The 17,132-nt window shown below is 36.9% G+C and overlaps 2 protein-coding genes across 2 annotated transcripts in view; one reads left to right on the plus strand and one right to left on the minus strand.

Moving 5' to 3' along the window:
* The first annotated feature begins 1,901 nt into the window (after positions 1-1,901).
* LOC136040144 (recQ-mediated genome instability protein 1-like) overlaps positions 1,902-17,132 on the plus strand; it is a 101,262-nt gene continuing 86,031 nt past the window's right edge. Inside the window, exon 1 of the mRNA XM_065724256.1 lies at positions 1,902-1,956. Coding sequence (XP_065580328.1) covers positions 1,931-1,956 — 26 coding nt within the window. The 5' untranslated portion in view covers positions 1,902-1,930. The remainder of the gene's footprint in view (positions 1,957-17,132) is intronic.
* The window catches only part of LOC136040145 (two pore potassium channel protein sup-9-like), a 29,925-nt gene continuing 20,205 nt past the window's right edge, over positions 7,413-17,132 (minus strand). The window contains exons 3-4 of the mRNA XM_065724257.1: positions 12,001-12,483; positions 7,413-8,059 (exon numbers count right to left, since the gene is read on the minus strand). Coding sequence (XP_065580329.1) covers positions 7,770-8,059; positions 12,001-12,483 — 773 coding nt within the window. The 3' untranslated portion in view covers positions 7,413-7,769. The remainder of the gene's footprint in view (positions 8,060-12,000; positions 12,484-17,132) is intronic.

The following is a 17,132-nucleotide window of genomic DNA, read 5'->3' on the forward strand; positions in this document are numbered from 1 at the left end:
AATAGAATTTTCTTGCCGAATTTGACGTCAAACAAGCACTTGTAATTTTCTTGGCTGTTTTTTAACTCAACAAAACTCTTCTGATATATTTTATGTTTAGGGGGGGATAAGAGTCAGTTTGGGTGTTTTTTCGGGATTTTATACGAGACGGTCTGTTGTGGGTGGAAGGTAGGGTTCGATGGAACGTAATCGAGGAACATACATGGTTTTGGTAGCGAAACAAAGGCAAATGAGGTTCTTTCTCTCGGCTGACGTAGTGAGCTTAAACTTATAAAGTTGGTAATAATATGGAACCTCCCCTTCACCATTTATGATTCTAAATGCTCGTTTTTGAACATTTTCAATATTATAAATATGCTCTTAAAAAGACTGAAATACCAGACTGGACAAGCAAAATCTGGTTTTGGCCGAATAAAAGAACAATAAAATTAAAAAAGATCATTGTGGGGAGGGATAAGAAAATCTTAATAAAAGTTTTAGAAAGGAAACCGAAGAGGAAACTTGTTTCAGGATATTTGAACATGGGCGTCCCACTTCAAGTTAGCAGTGATTGTCACCTCAAGTAGTTTAATACATGTGACAGAGATTCTGGGAGGAATGGGGTTTGTGAAAGAAATGGGCGTGCCCGAAATAGAAACAATAAAAATAAGAAGAAACAGAAGTAAAAATACTTTTTGACAATATTATTAGAACAGAACACAAAAAACAACTAAAGATGGGAAGACTCTTGGTATTCCATCGAAAAATCACGCATTTGAATAACCCCAGTTGAATTTACGAATCAATAATCTCTCCCATTAATAAAAAGGTAGAAGTTACGTTTTCATGTTGAGAGCTCTATCAAATACTTTGCGTATGTAAGATGAAGGCGGTGAATTTTCTTCTCCTGTCAAGATTCAAAATAGACGAAACGGGAGCAAAAGTGAGTAGATAAGAAAAAGTTGGGTAAAGAATATTGGGCTTTCATTTAACTGAAATTGACGCGGTACAAACGGATATGAAACATTTGAAGTCAGGGATGCGTACGCAACCTTGATCTTACAAGTAAGGTTTTCCAGTAGTAGGTTTGCAGTTCCTTCGAAATTTATTTTAATATTTAAACCTGGGTAGCTTAAGTGCTTGCAAGACAAACTTCTGTACTAGAAACGCTCAATAAACGTTTGATTCATTTAAAGTTAAAGAGTCTACCCGGTGTTAAAATTGAAGGTGACATGCTCATACTGTCCTTAGCAACGCTCAAAAACCAAGGAGTGCTCCTGGAATGTACAAGAAAAGGTCAATGGATCATCCCCAAACGTTAGTAGATAAAGATCACCTCTTTTAAAGATAGCTATGCAATTTATTTTATCTTGAGCACGCATACCATGATTATTACACGCCTTTAAGGATTGGAATTAGCAGAGTACTATCTTTGATTTTATCTTTTAGATTTATGGTTATATGTTTATTAGGATGGTGGCACATTTGACCTATTCACGTTTATTCATAACTAGTCTTTTGATAAAACCTTTTGCTTTGTGTTTAATTACTCTTTAGGATTTGGTCTTGATGTAAGTTTTATCTGTTCAAATCACTACTATGAAAATTTCCAAATTACGTCGTTACCTAAATTGAAAGTCAAACTCTCTTCATGAACAGTATTATTTGTATTTTGTTGTTTTTGGTTTCCTGGACTAAGCTGGAATTTTGATGTTTGATGCAGAGGCAATTGATGGAGACCACATAAAATGGAAAAGGCTAATTACCCTCTCAAGGCTAACCCAGCTAAGGATTAAGTATGTACTGAATTTCACTAAAAAAGGTCTAAATCCTGGGTGAAAAATAACGTTCATTGTTTTCACAATGAGTAATTAAGCCGGTATCTGATTTCGGTTATGCCGAAAGTCTGGCAAGACTGGTGTCGCTGTACTAAGTTTTGAATTTAAGCGTCATGCCACATGAATTTGAGCTTATTAGGTGAATAACCTTTACATATCTGAAACTTTTTTTACTCTCTAGATTTTTTAAATGCTTAGAGTTGTTTCAATTGAAATTTAACTGAGCTAAGTGGATCTATTTCTTATGTAATAATCTAGGATAAAATTCTAAATAAGCTACTTATTACTAGATCTTGAAACAGGGTAGGATAGAAAACTGAGACTTTCAGTAGCCTTTTGAATTCAGGACCAAAAACATAATTCAGGAAAGTGTTGCCAAGCTACCATGTTAATCCTCTTTGGATTTCTAAGACTTAGAAATTTGCCAACTTTTAAAGTTTAGGCAAAAAACATTTTACCTTCAATTTTGGTATCTTTTTCTCTGGTTTTAATTTTGAAAATACAATTCATGTTATTTTAGAAGAATTTTAAGCCATATCAATGGTTTTTTAAAATTTAGGAAATGTAATTACAGACCTTTAAAACCTCATAAATTGGGATTGAGCAAAGTTGTCAAGCTGGAAGTTGAGAAAGGCAGCTTCTGAGTATTACAATAGTAAAGTTAAGGATCTGTATTCTAACAAACCTAAACAACAGTACAGGAAAATTAAAGAGATTTGTAGAAAAAACCCTGTTGAAGTTAATTTTCATCTCCTAGAGCCCCGTTATAAGATAGCCAATGATTTGAACCTGTATCTTGTGTCCATAGTACAAAGTCTCTCCCCTTCACTGGCTCAGGTCAAACTATTCCTCCCTCCACCTCTTTCCCCCAAATTTCTCTCTCTGATGTTATAAATAAAATCCAAAAGCTCAAAAAATCAAGTATTTGCCCATTAGACATCCAAATTGACTTGATTAAAGCCTTTTCAGACACAATTGCTAGACCTTTATCTGATATTTTTAACCAAATTACAAAATATGGTAAATTCCCAAGTTTCAGGAAACTAGGTTTTATCACACCCATCCCAAAGAAATCTTCCAGTCTGACTATAACCAACATGTGTCCTATTACACTCACTCCAATTTTTTCTAAGCTTTACAGAGGGTTCCTTTGTGACTGGCTTAAAATTAAAATTATACCAGGCAATGACATCCAACAGTTTGGTAATTTAAGAAAAAACTCCACCACCCATTACCTTGTACACTTGGTTCACACCATCCTAAGTGAACTAGAGAAACCAAATGTTTGGCTAAACCTGGTTTTAGTCAATTTTCCAAAAGCATTTGACTTAGTTGACCACAATCTTCTAATTTGTTTACTACAGGATAACTTTGAAATTGACCCTCTATTACTAAATATTGTTATATTGTTCCTTTCAAACAGATCACAAGTTGTAAAATACAAAAATACTTACTCTAACCCTCTCCCTAGTTCTTGTCATGATTAATGAAATTGCCAAGGAATTCCCCCAAAGATGGAAATATGTAGGTGACCTGTTGATCCTTGAAGTATGTCATAGGAATATTAAAAGTGACCCTATTAAAATCCTAACCCAATGTTTGGATGAATCTAAGAATCTAAATATGACAGTAAATCTCACTAAATCACAGATAATGACAATCAACTTCTTGAAATCTACTCCTGTTTTTTGAGACCAGATCCCACCTAAAATGCTAGTGAAACATGTTAAACTCCTTGGTGTCACAATTTCTAATGATCTTAAGTGGGACACACATGTTTCCAACATTGTTAAACAAGCAAATGTTTCACTATCCATGTTTAAGCTGCTAAACAAATTTGACTGTCCTAAGATACATTCCCTCCATGTTTACTTATCCTTTATCCAGCCATTATTGGAATATGCATGTCTGGTCTGGCATTTGCAACTTTCAAGTGAACCTAGTGACAAAATTGAGTTGGTCCAAAAGCGTTTGCTCAGGATCATTTACAAAGAAGGCAAAATTCCATACTCCTTCCTCCTTAAACCTGCACACATTACCACCTTAAAAGAAAAGAGGGAAAAAATTTGCCTGCTGATTGCTAAATCAGTCATTTCCAATCCCCATACTGCGGACTTACTCCCTGATTTTCACAATCCCATTAGACTCCAACTCCCCTGATCAGCCTCCTTAGCAATCCCAACTTACTCTCCAATCCAAGCTGTTACAGAGAGGTTTCATAAAAGTTTTATCCCCTTTATTCTAGAACACCCTAATAATAATTTGTGATTTTGTACTTGCCAAATTCCCCTTTTCCTCTATTTCCGTTTTTATTTTTGTTTTATTGTAATATTTTTTTTGTAATTTAATTGTCAAGCTTAGTGATTTGCTGTTTATCTTTGATGATTATGCCTTTAATTTCTTTTTAGTTTTAAATGTTTGTCTTAATGTAATGATTTGAATTTTTTTTCTTAACTTTTACTGACATATAAAGCAAATTTTACTGACATATAAATATCTTAATACCCTTGTGTTAGAAGATTTTTTCTATTTTTCTTACTTCTCTGACAAATGCCATGGTGGGGATTGGCTGGAAATGTAAAGGTTGCAGCTGTTCCAGTGTTGAGAGATGGTTTGGCGTCTCTGCTCTGTCTTAAGTCTTTTTCTGTGTCAAGTATCCCTGAGTGAAAAAGCCTGCTTACAATGCATCAGGGTGGGCCTTTCACAAGTTTTTCTAGCCAAAACTGTGACTGTTGTCAGTCCGGCAGGATGCTGAGGACTGATGCCCCTCAAGGAGAATATAGCCTAGTAAACAACACAGTATTTGCACTTGGATTCCGATGGTTGAATAGTTTTTTTTTATAGTTTTGTTTCTGTTGGTGGGTGTTTTTAGGCTGAAAAACCTCTTCCTAGCTAAATTATTTACTGTTGGCTGCCTTGCCATAGTAGCATAATATTTGTAGGCATGAATATATAATTTGACTGTTATATATGGAAGAGCATTACAAGTGTGGAAAACCCTTTTGTGACCAAGATGGGCCCAGGAATGCAAAAAGCCTTCATTGAACTAGAAGTCCCAGGGATTCCTTGCTGTCTGGTTCTAAGGTTACTTAAGCACTATGCATACACTTGAGAAGATATGTTTGTCCCTGTCCTGAACTGGTTGTGGTACCATTGCTCTTCCTGAGAGTATATTAGTTTCACTGATTTAAATAATATGAGAATTGCAAATTGGAATGCTATGATGCTAAAAAAAACTATTGTGTCAGTATTTTGACTGAAAAATTCTAACACTTTGAACTCACACTACATGTTTCAGGAACTCATATCCCAGGGGTAGAAAACAAGAAATTTGGTGACACAGAATTTATTTGCTCAGGCAGGAGGGATGGGGTGCATAGTCAAGCAATAGGGCTCTTGATGAATAATGAAGCTGCCTAGTCTTGTTTAGATTGGGATTGTATTAATAATAGAGCTGTAGCCACTTATTTCATGACAAAAACTGCAGGGTATTAGTGATGGTAGTATATGTCCCTATAAAACTAACTGACAGAGATAGTAGTGATTCAGATAAATTTTACTTATTGCTACAGGGACATAGACAGGATACCAGGTACAAATATAGTATTTTGATTAGGGACTTTTACTGCTCAGGTTGGTAGAAATAGGGATAGTCGGTATCCTAGCCTAGGTGAATGTGTTGCAGGAAAAGAAAACAGTAGTGTTACTTAGATAGGCCCAATAGAATTTGGTTTATTTTTAGTTTAAACTGCACAGTCCTAAAAACAACAACAAGCCTGATGTTGCTCTCTCCTAGATATGATTCTGGAATACATTGTCATTTTTAAACAAAAATAACTTGAACTCTCCTTTTCCTCCACCTCCTCTCAAACCCTCTTCATTAAGCCAAGTAATGAAAATAAGGAGAGAGATTCCAGAAACAAAGCTCTATCTGAGGTCTGTTCTGAAAAAGCAAAAAAAGCCTCCTTGCTAAACCAATAATAGATGATAGGCAAAATGTGTCCTGGCACTAAGATTTGAAAGGACAGTAAAATATTAGAATTGGATGTATCCTAAATGATATATTTTGTTGTCCTTAGGAACCTCCAGGTTTTATAAGTCCCTCCATCCTAGATATGTTTTGGCATAGATTCCCGTATTTAAACTAAAATAGCTTGACTATTTCCAATCTAACCTGACAATTAGGGAGACCAGAGATTGAAGATAAGTATAAGTCTATCATGGTACTTTTCTTTGACTTTAGGTTTTCCATGTGTTTTTTTTTTTGTTGCCTTAGAGCTATAAAGCATATTACCTCTCTTTTATCCGTATCTCAGGGTTGGCAACAGTAGGGCTCTTAAGCACCGTTTATGTGTAGCACTTTGCTGGCTAGGTACAAGTTTTGCTTCCTTTTTCTGGACACTCTCGAGGGTCTCAGCCTCCATTTTATACTTTGTGAATGATACCATATTGAACTTAGAGTGAGGGCAGATTAGGGCTTTATAAAATATCTATACCACACATGGTTTTATTCTAACAAACATGTGCTTTTAATTCGAAGGATATATAAAAAGATGTCTTAAACTCTCGCTGCCATGCTTCCTTGGATAGTCTTAGGCTGTTTTTAAAATTTTCCTGATTTAGTTCATTAGTGTAGGCTATTATTTGTTATGGTTCTTTCCCACTAGGAGTAGATTCATAATCCCAAATAATTGTAAAGAAAACAAAACAAAAGTATAAGTTAGTCAATTTTTGTGTATAATCCAGGGTTATATCGAGAAATTCGGGGATAGGGGTGGGAGAGTTGGTGAAATGCAATTATAATGGCAGCAACTATTATATTTGGAAAGTGTATTGAGTACCAAATCAAATGGTACCTTTGTCTTTTAGCTATTTGACAATAGGTTGAATTAGCTAATTTTGTGTATAATTTAGGGTTATATCAAGAAGTCCAGGGATAGGGGTGGAGGAATGGGTGAGATGCAACTACAATGGCAGCAACTATTATATTTGGAAAGTGTGTTGAATAGCAAATCAAATGGCATCTTTATCTTTTAGCCATTTAACAACTGTACGAATTGGCTAATTTTGTGTATAATCTAAGTTTGCATCGATAAATTTGGGGATGGGGCTGTGGGAGTTGGTAAGATGCAATTACTGTGACAGCAACTATTATATTTGGAGAACATGTTTAATAGCAAACCAAATGGCAAGTTTCTCTTTTAGATATTTAAATTCTGTGTTACACTATAACTTTACCACCTTCCCTTTTTAACTAACTACTATAACAACACATTTCTTGGTTTATTCTAATCAGAGAAACTCTATTTAACAAAACTGTCTGGTGAGATTAGATATCAACTTTCGAATATTCTTAGTTTTCTTAATTTGCAATGTAGCCTACTATGTTTCTTGGTCGACAGCTTGATTTTTCTTCATTTTTTTTTGCTTTGGTTGTTTGTTTTGTTCAGATGTCACTTTTTTTTAATTTTTCCTTTCTTCTGCTGCTGCTCTTCTGACTAACTATTTCTCCCTTAATGTGTGATTTAATTTATGCAGTAACTGCTATAGTTGATTCATATGGGGGACAACATCTGTTTTCGTTTGAATTATAAATAATCTTAGATAAAAATTAATTGAAATTGGAAATGACAAAATTTTGTTTACTTGGGAAGATACAACCACAGTCAAGAAATTATTTTTCTTAGATAAAGACTTCATTCAGAAAGTTTTCAAAATTTGGAGACAGTCTGCATTTCTTTGCTGCTGTTATAATTAAAAGACTCTCCATAAATCTTTTACTGGCTTTTTGCAATGCTAGCTATGAATCATTCATATTTGAGCCAAACATTCCTGATAAATCATAAATATAAGTTTCTATAGTGATCGATGTAAATGAAAGCAGATGGACCTTTGGCTACTCAGAAAGGAACAACAATAGTCAGAACCTCAGACTATTTGCTAAGAAAGACATCATTCAGAAAATCTTCTTAATTTTGGGGATTCACTCCATATAGTAGTTCTTGTATCAGACAGTTCAATCCTGCTCTTTTTTCTCAGCATCCTCACTCTACTAGTTTTGAATAATTTCCTTGCAAAACAGTCAGAGGCAACCTTGTCTGGATCATCTGCTGCTGTTGCTGGTCTTGTGATTAAGCGTGCTGGATCACAGTCGCAACTACAAAATGATGAAGTTGTTGATTCCGTTCCTGATCCTCTTTTTTCAGTATTGTAAGAGCTTTCCAGCAGTCCATGCTGTGGACCTGAAACGATTTAAAACATGTCTTAATGTACTTAAAAGATACTAGCTTAAATTAGAGGATAATCTAGTCTCAGTTGAAAGAAACAAGCTACCACTTCTTGTCACAAATTAAGGATGTAAAAAAAAAAAAAAAATAACCTAATGTATATATATACATTCAAGCAGTTTTTATGGCACTTGGTATTAACCAAGTGACATATAGCAATCGCAAATTCTGTCAGTCTGTTGGTCTGTCAGTCTGTCGGTCTTGGTTTTGCTACTTTAGGTACTTCCAGGTAAGCTAGGACGATGAAATGTGGCGGGCATATCAGGGACCGGACCAGATTAAATTAGAAATAGTCGTTTTCCCGATTTGACCATCGGGGGGGGGGGGGGGGGGAGTGGCAGGCCTGTTAATTCAGAAAAATAGAAAAATAGAAGTATTTTTAACTTACGAATAGTTGATCAGATCTCAATAAAATTTGATGTTTGGAAGGATACCGTGTCTCAGAGCTTTTATTTTAAATCTCGACCGGATCTGGTGACATTGGGGGGCTGGGGTTGGGAGGGGGAAGCCTAAAATCTTGGAAAACACTTAGAGTGGAGGGATCGGGATGAAACTTGGTGGGGAAAATAAACACAAGTTCTAGATACATAATTGACATAACCGGAACGGATCTGCTCTCTTTGGGGTAGTTGGGGGGGGGGGGGTAATTCTGAAAACCTAGAAAAAGTGAGGTATTTTTACTTACGAACGGGTGATTGTATCTCAATGAAATTTGATATTTAGAAGGATATCGTGTCTCAGAACTTTTATTTTAAATCCCGACCGGATATGGTGACATTGGGGGGTTCGGGGTTGGGAGGGGGAAACCTAAAACTTGGAAGACACTTAGAATGGAGGGATCGAGATGAAACTTGGTGGGAAAGGTTAGCACAAGTCCTAGATACATGATTGACATAACCAGAATGGATCTGCTCTCTGTGGGGTAGTTGGGGGGGGGGTAATTTTGAAAAATTAGAAAGAATGAGCTATTTTGAACTTACGAATGGGTGATCGGATCTCAATGAAATTTGATATTTAGAAGGATATCGTGTCTCAAAGCTCTTATTTTAAGACCCGACCGGATCTGGTGACATTGGGGGAGTTTGGGGTGGGGGAACCTAAAATCATGGAAAACGCTTAGATTGGAGGGATCGGGATGAAACTTGGTGAGAAAAATTAGCAGAAATCTTCGATACGTGAATTAATAATTGGAACGGATCCGCTCTATTGGGGGGAGGAGTTAATTCTGAAAAATTAGAAAAAATGACGTATTTTTAACTTACGAAGGAGTGATCGGATCTTCATGAAACTTCATATTTAGAAGGACCTCGTGACTCAGATCTCTTATTTTAAATCTCAACCGGATCCAGCGTAATTGGGGGGGGGCAGTTTAGGGGAACCGGAAATCTTAGAAAATACTTAAAGCAGTGAGATCAGGATGAAACTGTATGGAAAGAATAAAAGCCTTTCTAAGACACGTGACTGACATAATCGGACCGGATTTGCTCTCTTTGGTGGAGTTGGGGGGGGGGTAATTTTGAAAATTGAGGTATTTGTAACTTATGAGAAGGTGACCAGATCTTAATATAATTTGATATTTAGAAGGGTCTTGCGCTTTAAAGCTCTAATCTAAATTCCGACCAGATCCTGTGACATTGGGGGGAGTTGGAGGGGGAAACCGGAATTCTTGGAAAACGTGAAAATTGGGGTATTTTTATTTACGAATAGGTGATCGGATCTTAATGAAATTTGGTATTTAAAAGGAATTCATGTCTCAGAGCTCTTATTTCATATTCCGACCAGATTTTTTGACATTTGGGGGAGTTGGAGGGGGAAATCTTGGAAAACACTTGGAGTGGAGGAATCTGGATGAAGCTTGGTGGATAGAATAAGCAAATGTCCTTGATACGTGATTGACGGAACCGTACTGGATTCGCTCTCTTTGGTTGAGACAGTCCTAACCTCCCGACAAACCTCCTAAACCTCCCGACAGTCCTAAGGACAAGGGCTCTAAGTTAGGAAATTCGTTCATTGTTTATACATAGTATGTGTTATTGAGAAATGTATGCATGTTTGAACTTTACTTTCCAAGAACGCAATGGGTATTCAGGTGAGCCTTTCAGAGAATTTTGGGGTGAGTGTTGAACTAAATCAAAACACGTTATGTTTATATATTGTCGAAAGGCTACAACACAGGAATAAATTAGTATGTTAATTTGTTAAATTCAGTAAATGATCAAAAATGCAATATTTGCATGCTGTCAATACTACTACAACTACCACCACTAGTATTGCTATCACACTAGTCTTCATTGAGAGTTCATGCTGTAAACACGTCTATTGGATATAATCTTGGTATAATCTGATTACACAGTGAGGATCAATTGAGTGAGGCCCTATGGACCTCTCATACTCAGCCTTGAACTTGAATTATCTGACAGCTAATTATTTGAGCATAAATTCCCTTTGGATTTATGAATTAACACCCTCGTTTGAAAGGAGATTTATTTTGGACTCATTAATTAATTGTACTACAAGTAAAATTGTATGCTGAATATGACACGAACCAGAGCTACTTATATCTGCCCTTGATGTGGGAGGTAGTTTGGGAAAGGTGTGACGATTCAGTGCTCGAATTGTCTTTTATGGTTCCATACCCCCTGTGCTGGAACCACACCAGTATTACGGCAAGAAAACCCCAACTGGAAATGCAGCTTATGCGTTATGGCTGTTGTAACTGAGCACCCTGAGGCTTATACTCTTTCATACTCTCTCGTTAACCGAAACAATATGTTTTCTCCACCTTTGGAGAACCCAACTCTCAAAATTTTCCCAATAGTTGTGAGAGTTGCCTTTCAAAAGACAATTTAATTCTGCAACTTGAAAAAAACAAAAACATCCACAGCATGGAAGTAAAAGTTGAATCTGAACCCTGATCACTGTCAATGAAACAGACCAAAGTCGACGCTCTAAATTTACAGCTATTCGAAAAAAGTTGTGACGTTGCCATGAAAATTGCTGAAAGAGAAAATAGTCGTGGCAGCAGTAGATATCACAGGAATGGTCATTTTTGGAACTATTGTAGTTGGACCAGCAGGGCTCGTTATGGGGGGTGTGGTTTGAACTCATTGTTAACTACGATTTATAGACTCATCTGTTAACTCTGATAACATGTGATTTGGACTAACATTATTAGCTGAAGACAAAGTCTAGTGGAAAAGGGCGAAGAAAGTTCCTTCTATATTTGAGGTAATTTTGAAAAATACCTGTTTTTTAACAAATGAGACTAAAATTGGCCTTAGATATTTAAAGCCTGGAAGACCTCAAACTCGATCCAGGGATAGTGCCCCCCTGATCTTAGTAATGTATTAGTAGGAATCCTGCCCTTTTAAAATATCCTCTCTATATGCTAACATTTCATCATATTATATACTAATCATATTAAACAAAAGTTTCGGAATAGAGTCGTGGAAAAACATTTATAATTCTCACCTAAAATCGGCGTTAGATATTGAAATGAAATGAGTTCATACTATTTATTCTATACATGTGTACTAGAATTCATATGGTGGCAATAGGCCTGGAAGACCTCAAACTCGAAGACCTCGAATTAAGAAGCATTAATTAGTTATGTAAGAAACGGAGCCAGCATCGATGATTGCAGACAAGGAAGTAAATATACATTTAAAAGGGATTATTTTCTCATTGCTAGTGAATAAAAATCATTTTAGTTTCTCGATCATCACAGAGAAATAATATTATTATTTCTAGAGTTACTAGTCTGTTACAGATCTCAATAATGTATTAGTAGAAGTCCTGCCCTCTTAAAATCTCCTCTCTATATGTTAACACTGCATCATATTATATACTAATCATATTAAACAAAAGTTTCAGAATAGAATTGTGTTAAAACTTACCTGTGATAATATCTCCTTCTAGATGAACTGTGTCCTTAGCAGCCTTGAGTGCAGCTGCTTCATCCCGTTTCTCATCTTCCGTGTTAAGTGTGACAAGCCTCAGAACCATCAGATTTAGTGATGCTGCGACCACTGCTAGTCCAAACAGAATAAAAATTAAAGCAAAAAAGACATATTCGGGTTTTGAGTCAAGTGCACTATCCTGTTGGAGTGCAACCATATCCCCAAAACCAATTGTTGTCAAGGTAATGAAGCAGTAGTATATGGAGTCGAAATATGTCCATTTTTCGTAGTAAGAGAAGGCTGCTGCTCCACCAGCGGTCATGATTGTAGCTAGGGCGGTGACTACGATCACAAGGTCGGTTTCTGTTGCAACTGCATCTTTACATTCAAACATTTTTTTTACTTTTCGGATGATATATGATGAGAAATGATTAAGACGATCACCAATTGCTTGAAACATGACCAGACCAAGTGGAATACCTAAAATAAACACTAATCAGACTTCTTGAATTCTGGCAATTTATTCCAACTGCCAAATTCTGGTGGAATTAATCCAACTGTTTTATGGATGGAAGTATTGGAAATCGAATTGTAGTGCAGTCAATCAGGACTTCTCCCGTCCTCTCCTTTGTTAGGTTTTTCCTGTGAAGTTAAATTTTATTTCTATTTTGATCAGGCTGAATATAAAGAAAATGAACGTGAAAAAAGCTGATTTAGGGGTCATATCTTAAGTAATTGTATCCAGGGGCGAAACTAGGGCTTTGAGTTTTTTTTTGGGGGGGGGGGGGAGGGGAATAAAGACTGTTCCGACAAAATCGTCCAGTTTGTCGACAGATGTGGACAGATAAGCTAAGTTAGGACGCCAAAGGCACCTTGGAACTCTCTTTTTTGGAAAGGGGTTCCCTCCCCTTCCACTAAGGTGTGCCCCTGATTGTATCAAATAAGGAAATTCTGGATTCGGAATACTCTGTTTTGAGGATTCCTTGATGATTTTTTTCAAAAGTGGAAGATTTAAGCTTAAAATCTAATCTGGCTGCTCGATATCGCTACATAGCGTATTTCATATTTAATCGGTTAATCATACTTTATCTTCCAACAAGTTTTCTGGGGGATGGGGAGGCATCTAATATAGACACCATCCCTTAAGTAACATTATTGCTCACAAAAATTTTAGATTTATAGTTATCAATTATCAGGGAACCCTAGTTTTTTTTTCGTAATTTTTTTTTTTTGTAAATTTCTCTGTTTACAAGGAGAGGACGAGGAAACCATACAAAATTTGTGCCTTAGGTCCCCTCAGAAGTCCATCTACAAAGCTTGGTTGCATCAAATTTGGATGTCTGAAAAAAGTTTTTTCTCTGATGGGCTTGAAATTTACGGGGTATTTATGCTAGTGGGGTGAAAATATTCTGGAAAAAGTCTGGTTTTATCGACTCGTAGTAGCCTACATAAAAAACTTTTTTTTCGTTGACCTCCTTGGAAACTGAACATGTAGACAGAGCCAAGGGAACATTAATGAAGACAGCAAACCTTGAAAACAAATCTGGTTGTAAAATTTTTAGAAACCATTGATTTAAACAACCTGACGATACAATAAAACAGAACATGAAGACTCCTTTTAAAAAATGGCTGATTGAGATAAATGTGTATTCAAAGGTGTCTATAGAATGAGATTCCGGCTGACTTTAGCCTTATAGAGGCCAAAAACTGTGCAGATTTTCAAACTGTAAGATAAAATTCTCCGCTCAAACAACCCCGAATATCACAATTTTTTTTTTATTATTTATTGCGCACATAAATGATTGACGGAATATTTTGGCCATATGTTCGAGATTGCTTGAACTTTAAATTATAATCCAATATTTTTGTTTATCAGCAGAAAAAAACGAGAAATATTTAGGTGTATTCCTACAATTGATCCATAATGAAACTAGCCCATGTAAATAAAAACAAGAGCTAAGAGCTCATATGGCACTTGTGACGAGGCAAGAAGAGCTAAGAGCCAAGAGCTCATATAGTATGAGCTTCAACAACATTCTAAGAATCAATAGATTGATTTAAAAGGAAAATCAGCCGGCTTAATGTCGGTCAGGATTTAAAATAAGAGCTCTGAGTCACGATGTCATTCTAAATACCAAAATTCATTAAGATCCGATCACCCACTCGTAAGTTATAAATACCTAATTTTTTATAATTTTTCCTCTCCCTTTAGTCCCCCAGATGGTTGAATCTGGTAAAACGACTTTATCAAGTCAATTTGTGCAGCTGTCTGGCACGCCTACCAATTTTTATCGTTCTAGTACGTTCAGAAGCACCAAACTCGCCAAATCACTGAACCCCTCCCCCCAACTCCCCCAAAGAGAGCGAGTCCGGTACGGTTACGTCAATCATGTATCAAGGACATTTGCTTATTCCATCCACCAAGCTTCATCCCGATTCCTCCACTCCAAGTGTTTTCCAAGATTTCCCCCTCCAACTCCCCCCAATATCAAAAGATCTGGCCAGGATTTGAAATAAGAGCTCTGAGACAGGAATTCCTTCTATATATCAAATTTCATTAAGATCTGATCAACTATTCGTAAGATAAAAATACCCCAATTGTCACGTTTTCCAAGAATTCCGGTTTCCCCCTCCAACTCTCCCTAATGTCATAGGATCTGGTCGGAATTTCAAATTTGAGGTTTAAAGCACAAGATCCTTCTAAATATCAAATTTCATTAAAATCTGGTCACCTTTTCGTAAGTTACAAATACCTCATTTTTCCAAATTACCCCCCCCCTCCCAACTCCACCAAAGAGAGAAGATCCGGTCTGGTCATGTCAGTCACTTATCTTAGACAGATTTTATTCTTCCCATCCAGTTTCATCCTGATCTCTCCGCTGTAAGTATTTTCTAAGACTTCCGGTCCCACCCCCATCTGGCCCCCCATCCAATGACGCTGGATCCGGTTGAGATTTAAAATAAGAGATCTGAGTTACAAGGTCTTTCCAAATATGATGTTTCATGAAGATCCGATCATTCCTTCATAAGTTAAAAATACGTCATGTTTTCTAATTTTTCAGAATTACCCCCCTCCCCCCTATAGAGCAGATCCGTTCCAATTATGTAAATCACGTATCTGAGACTTCTGCTTATTTTTCCCACCAAGTTTCATCTCGATCCCTCCAATCTAAGTGTTTTCCATGATTTTAGATCCCCTCACCCCAAACTCCCCCCAATGTTAGAACCCCCCCCCCCCAATTTTTTTTAGATTGAACCCCCCCTCCAACTACTCCAAAGAGAGCGGATCCGTTCCGGTTATGTCAATCATGTATCTAGGACTTGTGCTTATTTTTCCCATCAAGTTTCATCCCAATCCCTCCACTCTAAGTGTTTTCCAAGATTTTAGGCTTCCCCCTCACAACTACCCCTCCAATGTCACCAGATAAGGTCAGGATTTAAAATAACAGCTCTGAGACACGATATCCTTCGAAACATCAAATTTCATTAAGATCTGATCAACTGTTCGTAATTTAAAAATACTTCATTTTTTCTATTTTTCCGAATTAACGGGCTCCCCACTTCCCCCCAGATGGTCAAATCGGGATAACGATTATTTCTAATTTAATCTGGTCCGGTCTCTGATACGTCTGCCAAATTCCATCGTTCTAGCTTACCTAGAAGTGTCTAAAGTAGCAAAACCGGGACCGACAGATAGACCGACAGAATTTGCGATTGCTATATGTCACTTGGTTAATACCAAGTGCCTTAAAAATGAAGCGAAGAGAAATAATTTCGAAAAATGTTTTCAAAAAAAGTTTTTCCAAGCAAAATTAAGAACCGCATTAGAATGAGCAGGAACAGAGGAATACAATAATCTAAACGTAAAACAGAAATATAGTGCTGTGAATGAAGAAGTGAAACCTAAAACGAAGTAAGCCTCAAAAACAAAATTGTGGAAAATTAGATAAAAGGATTGTCTTTTTTTGAAAACTTTCAAGGAAGCTGCTCTAAAATTTTGTGATTCTTTTAGATGGAATACAAAGAATTTGGCTTCCAATCAGACATGGTAGTCAGAATTTACGTTGGGATATGACTTTGTTGTTTTCATTCAATAAAATTGGTTGTTTTCTTTCAAAGCTTAGTTGTAAAATATCAAACAGTTTTGGAACGAACTGTAAGTGAGGAGCGACCTGGCTCAATACTAACCAAAACTCTAAAAATGGAATTTTAATATCAATAGATACATCAAAAGAATCGGATTCTTATGCTGATTTCAAATATATAAGTTTCATCAAGTTTAATCCATTGTAATCCATCAAAGTTACGAGCGTGAGAAAATGTGCCTTATGTTAAAAAAAGTGGGAAACACCCCCTAAAAAGCACGGAATCTCAATGAAAATCATACCATCAGATTCAGCATATTAGAAAACCCTATTGTAAAGGTGTCGAGCGCCTTTCTATAAAAATGTAGAATTTTGTATATGTTGCCAGAAGAAAGATAACTCGACTTACGTCTCCTGCGGGATTCTGCTCGGCGTAGAGAGTAACGTCTGCCTCCTCCATTCGCTTCGGTCCAGTGCGAGCGTTTGTGCTTCCCTCGTTCTGATATTTGCCTTCACCAGAAACTCGGACATACTGTCAAACCATCGCTTCTTCGGTTGTCAGCGGGGTCGCTTCCAACCCGTTTTCGTAGGGCCAAAGTCAAAGATCATCTTTGCGGGTAAGTGCTGGGGCATTTGAAGTAGATGTCCAGAGCATCATAAGGCACGCTCAGCTGATTGGATAGAAAACCGAGAATGCTTGGTGAGCTGCTACAGCTTCTCATTACTCATGAGATCAAATCACCCTATACCTTTAGTTTTGCGGTTGATGTATGCCATGTCTCAGCTCTGTAAAGCATTACAGAACTGACGAGATTGTTGGAAATCCGCAGTTTTGTTGAACGACTGATATTCAGTTTTCGCTAAAGATGACGGTTCAGCTTACCTATGGCAGAAGACGCTTTGGATATCCTTGCTTGCAGCTCGAGGAGAAGCGATCCATCTGAGGATATTGTAGAGCCCAGGTAGATGAACTTTTGGACAACTTTAATTCTAGTTGTTCTGTCTACGTTAACAGGAGAATTAACAGTAGGATAAGACGGGTGT

Source organism: Artemia franciscana, chromosome 20 (assembly GCF_032884065.1).
Source record: "Artemia franciscana chromosome 20, ASM3288406v1, whole genome shotgun sequence".
Lineage (NCBI taxonomy): Eukaryota > Metazoa > Arthropoda > Branchiopoda > Anostraca > Artemiidae > Artemia > Artemia franciscana.